This window comes from Zonotrichia leucophrys, chromosome 5 (genome assembly GCF_028769735.1).
Source record: "Zonotrichia leucophrys gambelii isolate GWCS_2022_RI chromosome 5, RI_Zleu_2.0, whole genome shotgun sequence".
Taxonomy (NCBI): Eukaryota; Metazoa; Chordata; class Aves; order Passeriformes; family Passerellidae; genus Zonotrichia; species Zonotrichia leucophrys.
The window spans coordinates 58,027,334-58,045,682 of NC_088175.1; the positions used below are offsets into that span (position 1 = coordinate 58,027,334).

At 44.2% G+C, this 18,349-nt stretch overlaps 2 protein-coding genes across 4 annotated transcripts in view; one reads left to right on the forward strand and one right to left on the reverse strand.

The window, feature by feature from the left end:
- Nucleotides 1-818: 818 nt before the first annotated feature.
- AP5M1 (adaptor related protein complex 5 subunit mu 1) lies at nucleotides 819-12,866 on the reverse strand. 2 transcript variants are annotated; one of them, XM_064715865.1, is made up of 8 exons: nucleotides 12,727-12,866; nucleotides 6,424-7,069; nucleotides 3,986-4,213; nucleotides 3,370-3,509; nucleotides 2,570-2,655; nucleotides 2,359-2,474; nucleotides 2,021-2,117; nucleotides 819-989 (listed from the first exon to the last, which is right to left on the reverse strand). In XM_064715865.1, exons 1-8 carry the CDS (start codon nucleotides 12,792-12,794, stop codon nucleotides 907-909), a joined length of 1,464 nt encoding a protein of 487 aa, XP_064571935.1. In that variant the 5' UTR covers nucleotides 12,795-12,866; the 3' UTR covers nucleotides 819-906. The 2 variants fall into 2 exon arrangements, with proteins under 2 accessions (XP_064571935.1, XP_064571934.1); XM_064715864.1 differs by having other exon boundaries at nucleotides 3,370-3,530; nucleotides 12,727-12,861.
- Nucleotides 12,867-12,926: 60 nt separating this feature from the next.
- EXOC5 (exocyst complex component 5) overlaps nucleotides 12,927-18,349 on the forward strand; it is a 29,084-nt gene continuing 23,661 nt past the window's right edge. For both annotated transcript variants that reach the window (XM_064715862.1, XM_064715863.1), the window contains exons 1-2: nucleotides 12,927-13,070; nucleotides 17,549-17,640. In XM_064715862.1, the coding sequence (XP_064571932.1) occupies nucleotides 13,044-13,070; nucleotides 17,549-17,640 (119 nt within the window). In that variant the 5' untranslated portion in view covers nucleotides 12,927-13,043. The remainder of the gene's footprint in view (nucleotides 13,071-17,548; nucleotides 17,641-18,349) is intronic.

Sequence of the window (18,349 nt, forward strand, 5' to 3'; positions counted from 1 at the left end):
CTCTGTTAGGAATCAGCATCCTCGGCTTTTGTGCTGCTCTCCAGGTTCTGGCACCTCCTCACCAGCCCTTCAGAATCTGCACATTTCCTGGTGACTCTCCTAAAGTCCATTTCCTGTGTTCCTGCAGATCTCAAAATCAGAGGTTTGCATCTGTAAATTGAGACCTTTTTCCATCTACTTTTCCAGGAAAAACAGCTCAGTGAAGGTTTCTGGAACCTCCAGCAAATTTAGCTGATTTTGCCTCCTCAGAACCAGTTTTGTGAGCTGGAAAACCCAGTTCATACCCCTGCTTCCAGAGCAAGCAGCTCACAGGCATGTGTGCCAGGGAACTCACCACTTCTGCTGGCAGAGGCAATAAAGATTCCTTCATTAAAATTGCCTCCACTTTCAGAAGTGCTGCTGATGCCTTATTCCCACTCTTGACAATCCTTGTGAATTATTGACTGGAGTGTATTCTGTACACATCTTGTAAAAATAACACAACTTCTGCTTTGAACTGTTCTGACTCTGGAATTTGATGAGATTCTTGTGACTCCAGGACAGGAATAGGATGCTGAAACCTTTCCCATCCTGCAATGGGAAACCAGTGAATTAACTGGGAATCTCAATGTCTGTACCTGTAACACCAGGGACATATTTTGTACCACCAGTTAAAGTTAGAAGGGAAAGTAAAACCAACCACAGCAAGTACATTTCAAATTGTCCTCTCTGGGCTGTCATCCAGAACTCAACCATTTAAACCCAACTCATGTTTTTAAGACAAGTGACCTCTCATTTTCCACCAGCAGAAATTTTTAAGAACACAAGGAAAGCAAAAGTGCTGAAGAACATTTATTTTACTGCATCATGACATAAATCTTATTAACACTGTGCTTTGTTTAAATATTTAAATTATTCCCAAGTACATTAGTCCAGTAAGGGTTTGAATACCATAGGTGCTGGTGCTTTGGAATTCCAGATGTAGTAATCAGAAGAAATCAATTCCCGGGCTAAAGGGAAAAAACAGGCAAGAAAAATAAGCATTACAGGGTGCCTCACAATCAGACATTCCTTCATCCAAGTTAAGTGACTACTAATCCATCCTTACCAGTTTACAGAAAAGGTATAATGGCCTCTTTAAACTGTAAGACTCTTACTATTATTTGAAAATCGTTTCTGATAATGAGACATTTAAAGTCTCAGCTTCAATTACCTTTACTAATGTATCAGTCATGAGCTTAAAATTCAAACAGAGGTTAAGTCAAAAGCAGGTGGATGGCTTGGATTTTGTTCAATGAATATAAATTGCACACTCAATATAAAACATGAAAATGCTGCTTTTTCTGTGTTACAATTTAGGGCTGAGTGTGACCTGTCACAAAATTAACAGTGTAGACCATGCTTTTCAAAAGGCATTTACTGAGTTCTGCCACCATGACTGGCAGAAGTTGCAGCAGAGAGAGACAGCTACAAATAAAAATGCTTCCATCAGGCAGAGCTGCTCAGGTTTAATGAGTGCTTTCTGTGTGCCATTTAGGGTATTTTTGGTGCAGGCTTGGCAGTGCTCATGTGTTAACAAAAAGCAGATTTGGGCTCTGCTTCACACATTCTGTGTAGAGCCACATCCACCAAGAGGTGCTGGTGTGGTGACATTGACAGCAGCAGTGTCACTTTGCATGCAGCAGCAGAGCTCTGTACCTGGGTACTGCCAACCCCCCTGAAATGTCTCTGACAAAGGTGTCCTAAACAAGGGGCCAGGTTAGGGAGGATCATTCCTGTGTCCTCCAAAAAAGTTCTGCCATTATGGAGAGCACAGGAACCAGCACAGGGCAGAGGGAGAGAGAGGCTGACTTTGTAAGAGAACTCATTTCAAAGGGAGAGGCCTGTCCCTACTCCAGGGATGCTTTAAACATCACCAAAAAAAAACCAACTCAAAAGCAGAGAACAAAAGCCCAACTTTAGTTATGTAATTTTAGTCACTGATAACTTCAGTTTATAACTTTAGTCAGTTTATAACTTCAATTCAATTTTAGCAACTCACATGCAGTAATTTTGGGCTTCCCTGGAACAAAGATCTGAACAGAATGCTGGTCTACGTAACATCCAGTAAGTGTGAAGTCTGGGATCCTAAAATACAGCTACAGAAAGAGAGGGAAAACACAATCAGATGCACATTGTCACCCTTGCTGTGCAAATCTGGCAATCTGTGTCACATGCTCTGCGTGTGCAAGGGTACTCCAAAGTGACAGGATGTCAAATCCTCTAGGCAGGGAAACAAAAATCCATGCTGAGAATGTGAGATTTTAAATCAATGTATCTTCAATTGAAGACAATAAGAATTGGCTACTGAGGCCTCTTTTCCCAGAGCCTGTGACTTACTTTGACATAAGCAGTGTTCCCAGTGCACACATAATCAGTCGGGTGCTCTTTGCCCGCGGTGCCAAAAGACAGAGTTCCAGTCAGGGAAACCTCCAAAGATTTGGGGAACTTCTGTCCTAAAGGCAGAGACAGCATCCATTAGATGTCCCACAGCTGTGCCCAGGCTGCAGAGAAGGAGCTGGAAGGGCAGTCACAGAGGGCAGGTCCTTACCAATGACCCAAACCAGGAGGCTTTTCTCCCTGAACAAATCCAGCTGGCCATAACTGACTTTGTGCTCTAACTGAGCAATGGGGCCCCTGCATGGGAGAGAGGAGAAACAAAACCACTGCAATCACTATCATTCAGCATTTGTTAATGCCTGTTTTGTTACAGAAAGCCAGGAAATGCTGACAGATGTTATTTATGTGCATACAGACCAATCACACCTATCTGAGCACACTGCTAATTTATGAGAAGAAATTACAGAGCAGGAGGAAATCACTGTGCTCTCAGCCCAGTAATCATAAAGGAGCTGTTGATGTTTTAGCTCACTGATAGTGCTTTACTAACACTATGATCAGCATCAGCAACTTTGTATCATCCCATCTTTGAATTTTCATGATAATTAGGTGGCAGCACGGTCGTGGCAGCTGTCAGAGAGGCTTAGATGAAAACTATCGTTTTAATTTGAAATAACTATATTTTTGATAAGCTGATCTGCAGCTAGGATTAGCAGTCTTAAGGAACAGGTAACCCTGAGCTGGAAGTGATCTCCAGCTTAATCCACCTGGGGGATTGTGGCAGTGTTTCATGTGAGAAGATACAACAGGGAAACAGGATGAGAAACTAAGTGTTGGGAATGTCATCAAATATTCTGGCATAATTCTGTATTCCACCTCATTTCACCAAGGTTGGTGTTCACTGGTAGCACCCTGATGGTGCATAATCTGTTATATTGAGCCCTGACAAGTTCATTTTGGGAAGATAACAGAGAAATGGAAGAAATTTATTTAGGTTTTCTTTATTCTTACCTGTTGAAGAAAGGTATACGAGCTTCACAGTACTCAAAAGAATTCTTTATGCTTTCATGGAGCTTTAAGTTAACTGTTATTTTTATCTGTGATCCCTCTTCAACGAGCTGGTAACATCCCAAAATTGGTGGAACAGGAACCTGGGAAAAACTATATTCATTCTCAAGATATATTAACACCATCACCACAAGATCAGTTATACAGAGTTCATTGATAAAGTACTTTAAAAAAGACCCCAAACATTAATTAGTGACTGTGCTAAACTCTGCAGGCTGCTTGTGATAACAGAGACTTGGGGGGCATGCACTTGACATTTCAGCCTGGATATCAGGCTGATATTGAATTTGCCTAATTCAAGCATTTAAGTGGCTGATTTAAAGTAAGAGCAGCATTGCCAAGCAAAGATATCAGTAACTCCTGAACATGACTCAGACAACTCAAGTCCTTAAGTGCCTTCCAAGCAGTATATTACATAAAACCCATTTTATATAATGTTTTATTATCTATATTGGACTCCAACTCACTCCAGCATGCCCGTGTGGGCTTGATGCCCACACAGGCGTTTTCATTTCTGTTTGAACACTCACAGAAATGCTAGCTGGGAGCATGCTGTTACCTGGGAAGTGTAGTAGCACAGGTCAAAGGAATCTGAAGGAGGAATGAAAGGGAATTTGTAGGGCCCATTGTACACAGAGTCGTGCAGGGGCTCAGCACTGGTGGACAGCAGCATGGCAGGGTCCACGGAGGTGACACAGTGATGGACCACGATGTCCTGGAGCGGGGGAGCGTTGCTGGGCAGCGTCAGGCTCAGGGTGACGTTTGGTGCACATCCCTCGATGTCACACTGGGCAAAAGGAGTCAAGACATTATTCTAGAATACCTGAACGGAGTCACAGTGAGATGTTCAAAAATAAACCACATTTTTAGCATTAAAAATAAATGAAATCCCTACCAATTTTCAGCTGGCTTTGATCATTAGTACTAACCACCAGTACTAAGACATCAGTCTCACTCACTTGCTGACAATTTAATTAATTAGGCTGTTTTCACAACATCCACTTAATGGATTCCAGCATGTTCTGGATGGCCTCTGTGGTTCCATGCCAGCTCTGTCACAGCAGAGTGTCCCTTGTCGCATCCCCAGCAGGCCATGATCACACCTGAGCTTTCTTTCTGCATAGGGCCATGCACCCACCCTGCAAAGTGACCTGGGAATTGTCCCTCTGAGAGCAGGAAGCTGCTCACCCACACAATCCCTACCAGCATGGCAGGTGGGAAACGACCCAGCCTTTGGAGTGCAGCATTTTGGTTGGCCTCCTCTGGAGATGAGATTCCCACTGCATGCAAATAATTAAATGCCCACTTTATTAGCAGGTCTCTCTCCTTGCAAAACACTGGCAGTTCCAAATACAGTGTGCCAAGATAATATTGTGTGCTTCCTAAGCACAATTCAGAACAAAGAATGAATGACCGTACAAATTATAGTTACAAATTTTAATATATTTTATAACTATTGAGTAAATGTATGTATTGATGTATTGAGTAAATAGTCCCCAGTTTTCAATATTAAACAATGAGATATTTTAATATTAAACAATGCCCAGGGAAGCCCATCCCTGGAAGTGTCCAAGGCCAGGTTGGACAGGGTTTGGAGCAACCTGGTCTAGTGGAAGGTGTCCCTTGTCCATGGCAGGGAGTTGGAATGAGAGGATCTTTAAGGTCCCTTCCAATCCAAAGCATTCTAGGATTCTACAATGAAAACCACTGTCACATACAAACCATCCAGAATAATTATACAACCAGTTTCTTTCTCCAGGTTCTTTATCAACTGTTCTTATGTCATGAAACACCAACATTTGTGGGAGGATCAAAATGTTGTTGTAGCAGCATAAGGAACGACAGAAAATTAAACTTTCATTTGGTAGGAAAAATAATTAAAATGCTTATGTAAAGACACTTGTAGAAGACATTTAGACATCTTAGCCTGGATATATTTTGTCTAATTCAGGCATTTCAGTGCTTTATTTAAAGTAAGGGCAGTGTGGCCAAGCAGTCAAATGTTGCCATCTTATTGCATGGGGTTCCATGCTGCTGTGTCCTTATCACAAAAGTTTCATACCTTGGTGTTTCTCGTGGGCAGTGTCTCAGAGCAATGACTCTTTCTTCTTCACAAAGCAGCCAACTGACTCCAGTTCCTTCTCAACCAGCCAACCTACTCTTTTTCTCATTGGCTACAGCTGTGGCCTGTTCCCAATCTTTGATAATTGGCCCAGCTGCAACTCCTTAGGGGTAAGATAACCTTATACATTATCTTTATTTTCTTATACTCTATCCCCCTACAGTCTAAGGTACCAGTAACTCCTGAATGTGACTCAGACAACAAAAATTGGGAAAATTTTCAATTCAATACATCATTTAACATCAAATGATGTAAACGATCCCACAAAAGCTGGTGTTTCATGACATAAGAACAGTTGATAAAGAACCTGGTAAAAGAAACTGGTTGTACAATTATTCTGGATGGTTTGTATGTGACAGTGGTTTTCATTGTAGAATCCCAGAACGGTTTGTTTTGGAAGGTACCTTAAAGATCATCACAAATGAGTATTTATTTTGCACAAAATGAGTATTTATTTTGCACAATAACTATGCACATCAAATGCTCTCACCTTTGTCACCGACATTTTTTCATAAAAATCCTTTCTTTGGGATTTTTTCCTCTTCTGGGAAGCTGAGGCCCCAGAAGAAGAATGTAAACAATTGTTATCTGCTGCTGTGGAATGTAGCAGGTGCACCTATGATTGGCCCATGTTCCATGTTTACAATTAAGGGCCAATCAGGACCAAGCTCTCTGGGACAGATTCACAGAGAGCTCTCGTTTATTCTATTCCTATTCTAAGCTTAGGAGCTTCTGAACTTTTCTCTCTATTCCTTTTAGTACAGTCATAATGTATTATATATAATAAATTAATCAATCCAGCCTTCTGATCATGAAGCAAGATTCTCGTCTATCTCTCTCACCCTGAGGAACCCTTGCAAAGCCATGCAACAAACCTTGCAGTTCACAGCTCCATAAACTTGCCACGTGTCCACTGCATCCCTCTGGTCATACTGCATACACTTGACCTTCTCAGCGATGCAGACATTGACCTGGGGTTTGCCCTTGTAGCTGCTGGATCTCCAGGCTGGCTGCTCCTTGTCCGCAGGCATCTCCTGGATGTCCTCGAAGGAGCTGCTGAGGCTGCGGATGTTGGTGTTCAGGGGGGTGCCCAGGGGACAGGCCTGGATCAGCAGAGTCCGGAGCTGCCCCACCTTGCTGCTCAGCTCAGCCTCGTTCTTGCGGCTGGGAGAGACGTAGTCCATGATGCCCAGCAGCAGAGCCAGTCCCTGGGAGAGCCCTGTGACGGTGAGCAGGGCCGGCCGCGGCTCCAGGCTGCCCTCCACCAGCGGCACGCAGGCGTAGATGAGGCCGCTCTTGTGGAAGGCCAGCACGGGCCAGAGCTCGCCGGCGGCGGTGGGCACGGAGTGCACGCAGGAGTGGCTGATCCTGGTGCAGGTGTCCCTGTGCTCCACAAAGAGGTGCTCGTCCTCCAGCTTCAGCTCCAGGAGCAGGGCCTTGAGGAAGGCGCTGTCCGAGGGGATGGGGACGCGCGCGGAGCCGTTGAAGGTCTCGGCGCGCAGCTCCACCGTGGGGTAGCGCCTGCGGGGAGGGAATTGGAGCTGCTGGAACCCAGGGCACAGGGAATGTTCCTCTGTGTGCTCTGACGGGTCCTGACTCCTCTTGGAGTGACTCTGAGATACGCACAAGCCTCTTTTCCCAGCCCAGCAGTTGAAGGAGGAGTCAGAATTCTCCTGTTCTCATTCTCAAAGTTGTTTATTATTTTTTATCTATAACATTCTTTCTCCAACTCCCCAAGGTCTGTCTGGCAGGTCGGGCTGAGGCACACTGCCCACCTCAGAGGTGGTGTTGTCTTTTTATACTAAAAACTACGTGTACATTTGTCACAGACATCCTTTATGAAAAATCCTTTCCTTAGGATTTTTTCTCCTGAGAAGCTGGAAGGCCTCAGGAACAAAATGTAAACATTGATTATCTGCTGCTGTGGAATGCAACAGGTGCATCTGGGATTGGTCTCATGTGGTTGTTTCTAATTAATGGCCAATCACAGTCAGCTGGCTCAGACTCTCTTTCCAAGACACAAACCTTTGTTATTCATTCTTTCTTTTGCTACTCTTAGCCGGCCTTCTGATTAAATCCTTTCTTCTATCCTTTTAGTATAGTTTTAATATAATATATATCATAAAATAACAAATCAAGCCTTCTGAAACATGGAGTCAGATGCTCTTCCCTCATCCTCAGAGCCCTGCAAACACTGTCACATACATTATTTACCATAAATTCTCAATACCTATCACCTGTGTTAGACAGTGAGCTTCTACTCTAAACCAATCTAAAAGTGCCAACATCATCCAGAAGATGGAGGCCAAGAAGAAGAAGGAAAAAGGACAAGGCACGCCCAAATTCCTCCATCTTGGGACCCTGAGCCCCCATTCTAAAAACCTCAAAAATCTGTTTTTCACCCAGAATAACAATTATTCTACTTAAACTTTTGTGGCTTGCAAATCTTCATGTAAGGTTGGTAATTTTTTCCATGGGTCAAGATGAAAGGCACAGGGCTCTTGGGCTCTGTGCTGAGGTCTCTGAGCAGCCTGGGCAGGGGCTGGAGCCCTCCAGGGCAGCCAGAGGAATCTCCTGGCTTCTGACAGACTCCCAGAGAAGCACTGCCATGTGCTGCTGGAGCCCAGGGCACAGGGAATATTTCTGTCTGCTCTCAGGGGTCCTGACTCCCACAGAAGCACTGCCTTTAACCTCTGCCCATGGAGAAGGATTCCAAGACTTTGGGATAGACTAGAGTTTACCAGAGTGTGAAACAGATAATAGAGAATAGTGTAGATTGTCACAGGATGAGAAATGTAAGTTTTGGGGTTTTTTAGTATGGAAGTAGATAGGAAGCAAGAGGGAGGATTTTGGGCCTTGTTTCAGGTTTCTTCTTCTTCATCTACTCCATTTTCTGCAGTGCTGGTGGCACAGGATGATTGGGTGAGGAAAGCCATAGTGCAGAGGTTACATGGACAGACAAGGGATGAGTTATTGGTAGAAAGGTGGAAATAAAGTACATTTGAAGAGTTAAATGGATGAAACAACTTTAAAAGATCTTGAAACTGTACACCTGTGGCCATTTTGTGGTGCTAAGTCTGATGTAGATGGTGTGCCAGAAATGTTGATAAGATAACAATAAATAACAAGCTGAAGACCCAAAAAGTCCAGTGCATCTCTCTGTCCTGGCACAGAACTGTCACAGGAGGGCTTCCCCCATCAGGGGAGTGCCCTGGGGGCCCAAGGAGAGGGGCAAAACCCATAAAGTGCCTTTGGGCCACCCAAAATATCACCCCAAAACAGTTTTCCAGGGCAGAACCTCCCAAGCCCTCTTCTGGCTGCAAAAGCATTATGAAAATCTTGGGATTTCTGATATTGGGTTTCTCTTCATTGTTCAAACAACTCCCCAAAACCTGCTGGGCCTGAAAATAACCTCGTGTACATGGAAGCCTGCAGCAACTTGATAGAAGCAGTGGTGGGGTCAGAACACGAATTACTGTCAATAAAACCATTCCATGAATAGTTAGGATTCTTTCTAGCAAGTCTAAACTTTGAGTAAATACATTCACATGAGTAAACACCTATTTTTTAAAATAAAATGTGAATCTGTCCATCTATGCTGACTGTCACACAAAACAGGATTTTTGTATGACACTAAGGAATGACTCCCACCAGAGCAGAACTTCAAAAATATTTCTAAGAGGTGAGATCACACTGAAGACAAGTTGTCAGATATTTAAGAAAATTATGTGCTATGTAAAAAAATGCAACTACAACAGCTTTTTGCTTAGATAGAGTGTACTAGTGCTACAGCTTTTTTGCTATAACAATAATACCAATAATAATAATAATAATAACAATAATAATTCCACCCTGCACATGCAATATATATGACTTAAAGCTTTTATGACTTTTTCATCATTTCATTTTATCAAGTATATAAGATGTAATGATAATGTCATGGACAGAGGCTTTGTACAATTTAGAATTGCTATATTGTACCAAAACATATATTTCATTTCAAATTTTCTAGAGATAATATTTGAGGAATATCACATTAACTGTTTAAAACTATATCTGGGATTTTTTTGTCCTGCAGCAGTATTGTTTTTTAAAGGGGAGTGGGATGAATTTGTTTTCAAGGTAACCTAAATCCATCAAAAGGAACTGAGGATTGTCTTTTAATAGATAACTGAGAAAAGAAAAAAAACATTACTTCCATGAATGCACTGGTTTTGCCCTGATTTGGAATTGCAGACTCTCCTGACTGTCTCTTACATGAAGTCTGGTTTTCCTACATTCTGTTTTATGGATTCCCTCAATAGTTATCCACAGACCCTCAAAGTGCCCCTCACAGGTCACACACACAAAATTAAATCACTTTATGGATCATCTTGTAGCAGATGTTCTCAGATGTTTGTTTGCACTCAGAGCGATGCTTGCATGCCAACGTGGAATAAAAAAACTGCACAGATATATAAAGGCCCTCAGTTGGTGTCATTTTTTTACATCTTTTTAAGGACACACTGACAGCCTGCTTCCTAAACTTGCAACCCCAGCAGTGTGGGACTTTGTTATATCTGTGACCTCCATCTGCAGCACTTCCCTCCTGCTCCTGAGCATTCCCATGGATCTTATCCTGTGCCCTCTAAGTCCCACCTACATCATCTTCTCTTAACTGAGTAGCTGCAGGCAGCTAAACTTCCTCAGGCTTATTTTCAGTGACTGTGCTTTATTTTTTTTCATTCCTAGTCAGGCATCAAGGGCTTTTGGGGATGGTGTTTTTTTGGTTTTTTTTTTTTTTTTTGGTAAGGGAAAAGCAAACAGAGCAAAGCCAGAGCTACACAATTTGTAAACAGGATACAGATGACAGCAAAACCTCCCTGTGGTCTCACATTTTATTCTGGAGAGCAAAGAAACAAAGTGGGTTTCCAGCTCTAAAATTTATGAGGCTTTGCAGAGCCAGGGTGTTGATAAGAGGCTATGTGTAACCTTGGTGAGCAGCTCTTATTTTTGGCCAACATTTCCAAAACAAGGGAAGAGGAGATATTTCAGTCTTAGTCAAGTCCCAGTCTCTCTGCTCCATTTGCTGAAGCTGTCCCCACACCACAGCAGTGGGGACAGCTCCTCCTCCTCCCACTGAATTTTACCAGCTAGGTCATTAGATCATTAGTTAGCCCTTCAAATCCCAGTTTTTCAGTATTCCCTTCTAGAAAGTGATGCCAACTTAAAAAAAAAAAAGAGATGAAAGTTTCCAGGGATGAATGAGCTTCGGTGACTCAAGAGAGAGACCATCCTTGTTGCCTGAATTAAGTTATGATCAGCTCAAAAAAAAAAAAAAAAAAAAGGAGGGGGGGAATGCTTTGATGTCCCTGATGTCTTCCCTGAGGTCAAAGATCAGGGCTCACGTATCTCCAGCTGAGTGCCTAAGTCCTGAAACCAACAGTTTCCATGTGATCCGGGCATTCTTTGTATTGTCTGCATGCTTTGTTGAATTTAAGGTCAGTTAGGAGGATAAACTTGGGGCTTCCACAGCCCTATTATTTCCTCTGGGAACTTGAAAGATCTAAGTCTGGAAATCACTTGAAGCATCGAGGATGGTTTGCCCTTTTCAAAGGAGTGCCACTCCTTGTCTCGGGCGCTCACTGTGTGACAAGTCACTTCAGACACCGCTGTCACCGCCCCCCTGCTCCGTGGTGATTACACTCTCGAGGTTTTGGGGACAAGGCTTTCTCTTTATCTGTGTTTGTAGAGGGGAGGCCTCATCTCTAGTCCTGTAGGTAATACAAGGACCATAATACTAATCCTAAAACAATCAGAGGAGTGTCCAATGGAGAGATCTGTCTGCACCTGAAGATGGAAGATAGTCTACTTACTTTTTTCTTGGTTGTTATTTTTTCCCCACAAACTTTCCCTAGCCCCAGTTATTTTTCTTCTCACTGTCTGGATTTCTCTAAAGTCACAAAAATAAAAAAAAAAGGCATAACAAATCTTGCCAGCCCATCAAAAGTAACCTGCCTAGCCCAAAGTCTTCCTTTATACCTGCAAGAATTCTGAATAAAACCTGTTCCTTTGGAGGACTCTTTAGTGTTCAATAACTTAAAAGTCCTTCAATAATTTTAAAAATGTATTTATATGCAAAAAATTAATATCAAATTCAGACAGAATTTCTGTCTCAACACACTCTAAGTGCAGCTATAGAACAATATGAAGAGAATATAAGTAAAATACAAGCAATAATATACGCTTTCTACTTTCCCATTTTGTAAATCTGACAGTATTTCACAATCACTGCCTTGTCCTTTACCATGTTAGGAAGGAGAAGAGCTGGGCAAAATGTTCACAGTGACAAAAAAGAAAGAGGAACAGAGCAAGGAAACTCACGTGCAAAATGCAGAAGCTGTGAAAAAGCTGCCATATTTAGTTAAAAGCACATTATGTGATCATGATTCTGAACTTTGGAAAATCGGAGTCAGAAAAGCACAGCATCCAGCAGCACTGGGACAAGAGCAGGGATTTGTTCAGTATCAGATGGTTTTGGTGTTTTTGCATCTGCCTCACAGGGCAGCAGTGTCCCCCAGGACACCCAGATCCCCCGAACGCCCCAGGGCACCAGGATTTCCTTCAGAGCATCCAGACCCCTAGAGCATCCAAATCCCCCAGAACACCAGGATTTTCTCCAGGACACCCATATCCCCAGACCCCCCGAACCTCTCAGGGCACCAGGATTTCCTCTAGGACACCCAGACTGCCAGAACATCAGGATTTCCTTCCCGGCATCCAGACTCCCAGAGCACCCGATCCCCTCAGAACATCAAGATTTCCTCCAGGACATCCAGAGCATCCGAACCCCCCACGGCACCAGGATTTCCTTCAGAGCATCCCGACCCCTAGAACACCAGGATTTCCTCCAGGATACCCAGACCCTCAGAACATCAGGATTTCCTCCAGAGCATCCAGACCCCCAGAGCACCCGATCCCCCTCGGGAACATCCGCGCCCCCTGAGGGGGCTCTCCGCAAGGCGCCCGGTTCCCTCCACAGCACCCGGACCCCCAAGAGCATCCGGTGCCCCCAGGATCACCCAGTCCCTCCAGGGCACTCGGATCCCTCAGAACACCTGGATCCCTTCTAGATCACCGGGGGCACCCGGCCCGGCCCTCGGACCTGCCCAGCCCGCCGTGCCCGGTACCGTCGCTACCTGGAGAAGAGCACGGCGCCGCCGGCCGCGGGGTCGTGCCTGAGGAGCCACAGCGCCCGCAGGGCCATGCCGCCGGTGCCGCCGGTGCCGATGGTGGCGGTGGTGGCGGTGATGCCGCCGGTGCCGATGGCAGCCGGGGAGGAGCCGCGGCCGCGCCGTGACCGCCCGGCGCAGCCCCATTTCCGGCGGGCGGAGGCGGCGCCGCGGCCGCCGCTGCTGCTGCCGGGGCGGGGGACACAATGGGCGGCAGCGGCGGGGCGGCGGCGGCGAAGGGGCGCTGAGGGGCCGCCGCCCTCCTTCCCTCCCTCCCTGCGGCCATGGCCACCACGGCCGAGCTCTTCGAGGTGGGTGCGGGCCCCGCGGGCTGGGCGGCGCTGGCCGGGCCGGCTGGGCTGGCTGAGGGGATGCGGCGGCCTCTCCCCGGGGAAGGGCGGGCGGTTGTGGGGCTGGGGAAGCGGGGCAGCCCCGGTGCCGCCCCGCGGGTGCGGTGCCCGCCGTGCCCCGCTGCAGGGCCTCTCTCCCGGCCGGCTGCCGGGTGCTGGCAGCGGGCGGGTGACAGGGCCACGCCAGGCCCGGCCCCGCGATCCCTCTGCCGAAGGCACCCCCTGGTCTGACCCCGGCGCGGCGGTGTCAGTGGGGCTGGGATGGAATAAAGAAATGACTTTGCCCTCCCTTTACCCGCGGTGGAAGTGAGGAAGGAGAATGGCTCAGCCAAGGCCACGCAGAGCAGGGCAGGAATAGCAGGAGTCTGTCACATTCTTCCCTTGGAATTACAGAATGCCCTAAGGTGGAAGAGACGTACGGGGATCATCTCCCTCCTGAAGGGAGCCTGCCAAAGGGATGGAGGGGAGACTTTTTACAGGAATGTGTAGTGACAGGACAGGGGGAATGGCTTCAAACTGAAGAGGGCAGGTTTAGGTTAGATATTAGGAAGAATGATATCACTCTCTCGACTGTGAGGGTGGTGAGGCCCTGGCACAGCAAAGCTGTGGCTGCCCCTGGATCCCTGGAAGTGCCCAAGGCCAGGTTGGATGGGATTTGGAGCAACCTGGGATAGTGGAAGGTGTCCCTGCCCATGGCAGGGGATGGAACAAGATGATCTTTGAGGTCTCTTCCAACCCAAACCCTTCAGTGATTCTGTGGTCTCAGCTTCTGGCCTGGGCCGTGAGCTCTCATGATGTGACCTGTGATAAACAGAAAATGTGTGGTGTCCCCATTCCTCTCCAGAGGGACATGGTGCCATCCCCAGGTTTATTCGCTCTCCAAGTCACTCAAGAGCTGGTTGTTCTGCTGGTTTGTCACTGGGACTCACTCTGCCCAGCCTTCAGGAAAGGGTCTTCCTGTTTCTCTGGAAGTTCCTACATCTGGGCTTCATGTAAATGCATTGTGTGCATTTGAATTTGTGAATCATTGTGATGGCACACGAGTGTTATGACTCACTTCTTTTGGTTTGCATAGCTTTAAAAAATGGCAGGACTAAAACACTGTGTTCCTGTAGCTGGATGCCAGGTTTGTACCCTCCCTGCACCACTCTAGGAGCCCCTTGGTTTCTCAACACGATGACAGTGCCATTCTGGTCTTTGTGGGGTGTTGAGTGTGAGGTAATTTGAATATGGAAAGAAAACTGTGTGTTTTGGCTGCTTTGGGTCGTGCAACAACTTTTTGGATTTTGCAATAGCAATAAGCGTGAAATTGCAAATTAGGTGAGACTTTTGCCTGAAGTTTGGGGCTAGAAATTTTGTTTTTCCAGCATGGAATTCAGTATTTCTGTCTCTCCTGCTTTCACTCCTGTTTCATTCCAAAGGCAAGAGAGTTTTTGTTGATGTCCACTAATTTAATGTTGCCTACTTGGTTAGTTTGAAATTTTATATAAGAACATAAAAATGTGCTTGTTATGGGAGTACCCCTAAGCTGTCTTCTGAGGTTGAAATTTCATTACCATATTTTCATGAGCGTGTGATTTAAGTAAATTTCAGAACAGATATGGGAAATTGTGTAGCAGGATCTGTGCTGAAAATGTGCACAACATGGACTGAATTCTTCCTCACATAACTTAATAGTGGATACTTCTAAACTGGTTTTTAATCTGGCTGTGTCCAGTGTAGTTTCATTTGTAAACACCAGATCAAACCAGGTTATGACCCACTTCAGGCATATCTCTTATTAAATCAGGAGTATTGGCTGAATGGATGGGATCACGTTAATTCATCTGGAGCCCGAGGGAAGTTCAAAGCTGGAGAAATTGACTGTTGGGGCTCATCTGATAACAGGCAAAGGACTTGCAAATGACATTTGTAACAGCTGATTTTCAGCAAGTTCTGCAGAACAGGATAGGGGACTTAAAACAGGAGTTAGGCTGTCAGCTGTGAGTAACCCTGCTATCAAGATAGCATTTTAAAAAGCAAATGTGTGTGGAAGGTGCAAACTAAAGTAAAAATTTCTGGATCTGCAGTGGAACCTGGAAAATCATGTCTTAGAAAGACACTGTTGAACTTCATGTATTCCTTATAAATCAAGTAGATTATTTTTAGCACATCCTTTGTGGAAAATTGGAAGAAAAAGCTCATTTTATTTCTTCCTTGATTGATATCCTGCACATAATATCCACTCCAGTTAATATTTATTAAATAATATACAACAGTACTTATATTATTAAAAAACTGAAGGACAGATCTCCTGTTTAAATGTTCTTGGAAGGATAGGTATTTCCTATGAAAGTGCACCCAAGGAATATTTAGAAGTTTATAGAGGCATGATGGGTGAAAAAAGATGGACATTATAATATTTTTTGGCCTTTTGAGGCATCTAAATCAGATTTCCTTAGGAGAAGAGGCTTGCAGAAAAACTTTGTGAATGTTGTTTTACAAAAATTAAAACATATTCAAAGCCATTATATGTGTGTGGGTGAATTATCTTTCAGAAGGGAGAAGTGTAGCAAATGTTATCTGCACACACAGAGTGTCAGTAAAACCTTTATTCAGGGTTCTTGCACACTTGGCTGTGGTATCCTTGTAACCAGAGCGGTGCCTCAGCTGAATTACAGGATTCAGAGGAAAAAATGTGGATTTTCATATAAAGGAGGAGTCCTGCAAGGAGCCCTGAGGTAATTGGGAAGCTGGAGGCCTCCCCTAAGGGAATGCTACTGCTCTGAATGACTCATTTCACCTAGAATTAAATCCCAAAAGTGTTCCAAACTTTTAGATACCCAGGTGGCATAAGGAGGGAATTAACACTTGGCATGAAAACCTGGCATTGTGGCTTTGATGAAAAGGATTCTTGCAGAGGAAACTTCACCTTGTGTATCAGGAAGGACCTGGTTCAAGAGATGAGAGACTTGCAGGGAAATTGTTTTTATGTGGGATCAACCAGTTATTTTTGAATTTTAGCCAAGGGGGCTGAGCACAACACGGTTGCTTGAGTCAGTCTGTGCATGAGGAGTTACTGAGTGATAAAATTTCTGCCGTGTCTGTCAGGATTCAGTGTGTAACAAAGTATATTTAAAATATTTTATCTTCCTGGTTAGTGGCTGGTTCGGACTGGATAGGGTGCAATTTGTTTCTGGGGAGACAGACCTTGAACAGGCAATATTTGCTTTTCAACCCTTGGTTTTACTTTCAAAACTAACTCTGTAATGCTGGTTTTTCCTTCCTTATTCCTTGTGACAAAGTTTCAAACATAGTGATACAGTAACCAATGTAATACCTGTTGAGATCTGTTTATTTTTTACTATTTTCATATTTTTATTCAAATTTTACCAAAAGCAGTGGTGGCATATTCAGTTGTTTCACCAAACACTCCTATTAGCCAGAGCCACTCCCAGCTCTGTTTTGGGTTGTTTCACACTTTTAGAACTGTTGTTTCTTATAATTCAAAAGCTTTCTATAAAATCCTGGTGGTTGTGAGAGTACTTTTCTTACTGGTCTTACAAGTGCTGATGTTAGCACCTAATCACTGCTGCTGAAGTGATAAATATTATTTTTATTAATGATAGAAATTGGACTGTGTTTAGAGTCATTTAGTATTAACTATATGATTAAATGTTTGAGCTGGTGTAAGTGTTAAGCCAGCTAAAATTGGAGGTCTTGGGTTTATAAATGAGGCCTCTGCCTTCAGAAAATGTTGTTGGGTGGAGAAATAATCTTAACTCTTAATCCCTGAGTGGTGTTTTATGGAAGAACCAGCAAATATTATGTGTAACCTTGAGTTTTAGTATCACTCATGCCCTGTTTTTTCTACTTGTAGAAATCAAATTCATCCTCTGTTTTTATGCCTTTTTTCCTCATTTTTATTTGCTCTGTTTCTGCAGCTGCACTTGGTTTGCATCCAGTGGGATGCTGGGATTTTTGGGCTGGGTTTTTTGGTCAGTTCTGTGTGTGATGCCATGGTGTGACAGAGAGTTGAACAACTGTAAAACCTCCTTATTTTGCCTCATCATTTTTGTGGGCAGATGAATTCTCTGATGTTTTGCTGATGGCTGGCTCAGGGTGGTGTAACCTCTCAAAATCAGGCACTTTGGAATGACAAGCCACAAACTCAGCTGCAAATAATCTCATTTACAGCCAGCTCTTCACAGACCTGCAGCACAATCTTTGCAACCAGCCTGATAATATCTAAACTTGATCTTCCAACTCATCATATTAAAAGCTGTGTTCTCAACAATAAATTTGTGAGCCCAAGAGGTGATGGAGTAATTGCCAGCACTGTACTTTTGATTATAGCAAAGCTTCTAAACACTTTCCAAATGAGGTGTGAGCACCTGCTGAAGGAGCAGCCTGCTGTGGCACTTTGTAAAGGGATTTTCTTGATTTTCTTCTGTGGCCAGGAGCCTTTTGTGGCAGATGAATACATTGAACGACTGGCATGGAGAACACCTGGGGGAGGTTCCAGAGGTGGAGAAGCTTTCGATCCCAAAAGGTAAAAAAAAAAAAAATCAAATTGCACAATGGTCAAAGTGGATGTATCTCTGATTGTACTGTTTTATTCCACGTATATTCAATATATTTATTCCACACAAACCTGTATGTAGTGGTAAATGGTAAGTGCTGTGTGTCCAAGGTTTTCATATGGGAAAATTGTTAACATTTGTGACCATGAGCCAATTATTCAGAACTAATTATTCAGTAATGAGTAGGGAAAGTCACTTTCTGATTGAGACCTTTTGAATGAAGGAGAATTGATATTGTTTCTGCTTGCCAGACAGTTGCTGGATTCAAGCAAAATATCACTGCTATGATAGTTAAGCCAATTTAATGAGTTCCTTACTTTAGTTTCCTGAGCTGCCTTGTTTTAAGACACAGTAATTTGTAAATAAAAGGCACAAAAAGGTAGAACAGCAAGAGAGGCAGCTCTGGGGATGAGATCTCATGATAAACTGATCTGACTGACTAAAATGTCAGCAAATGAACCTGACACAGTCAAAGGACATTTCTTCTGGAGCACTCTGCCTCTCTGGAGGCATCTGAGGAGAGAAAGGATATTGTTGAATTTCTAGCAAGATGCTGAACTCTTGACATTCAGTCTGAGGCCTGCAGATGGAAGCAGGAAGAAGCCTGGAAATGCCCAACATTATTCCCTGGAGCTCTTTCCCTGTGCTTGTGCCCAGTGTATACATTAGGGTGATTCA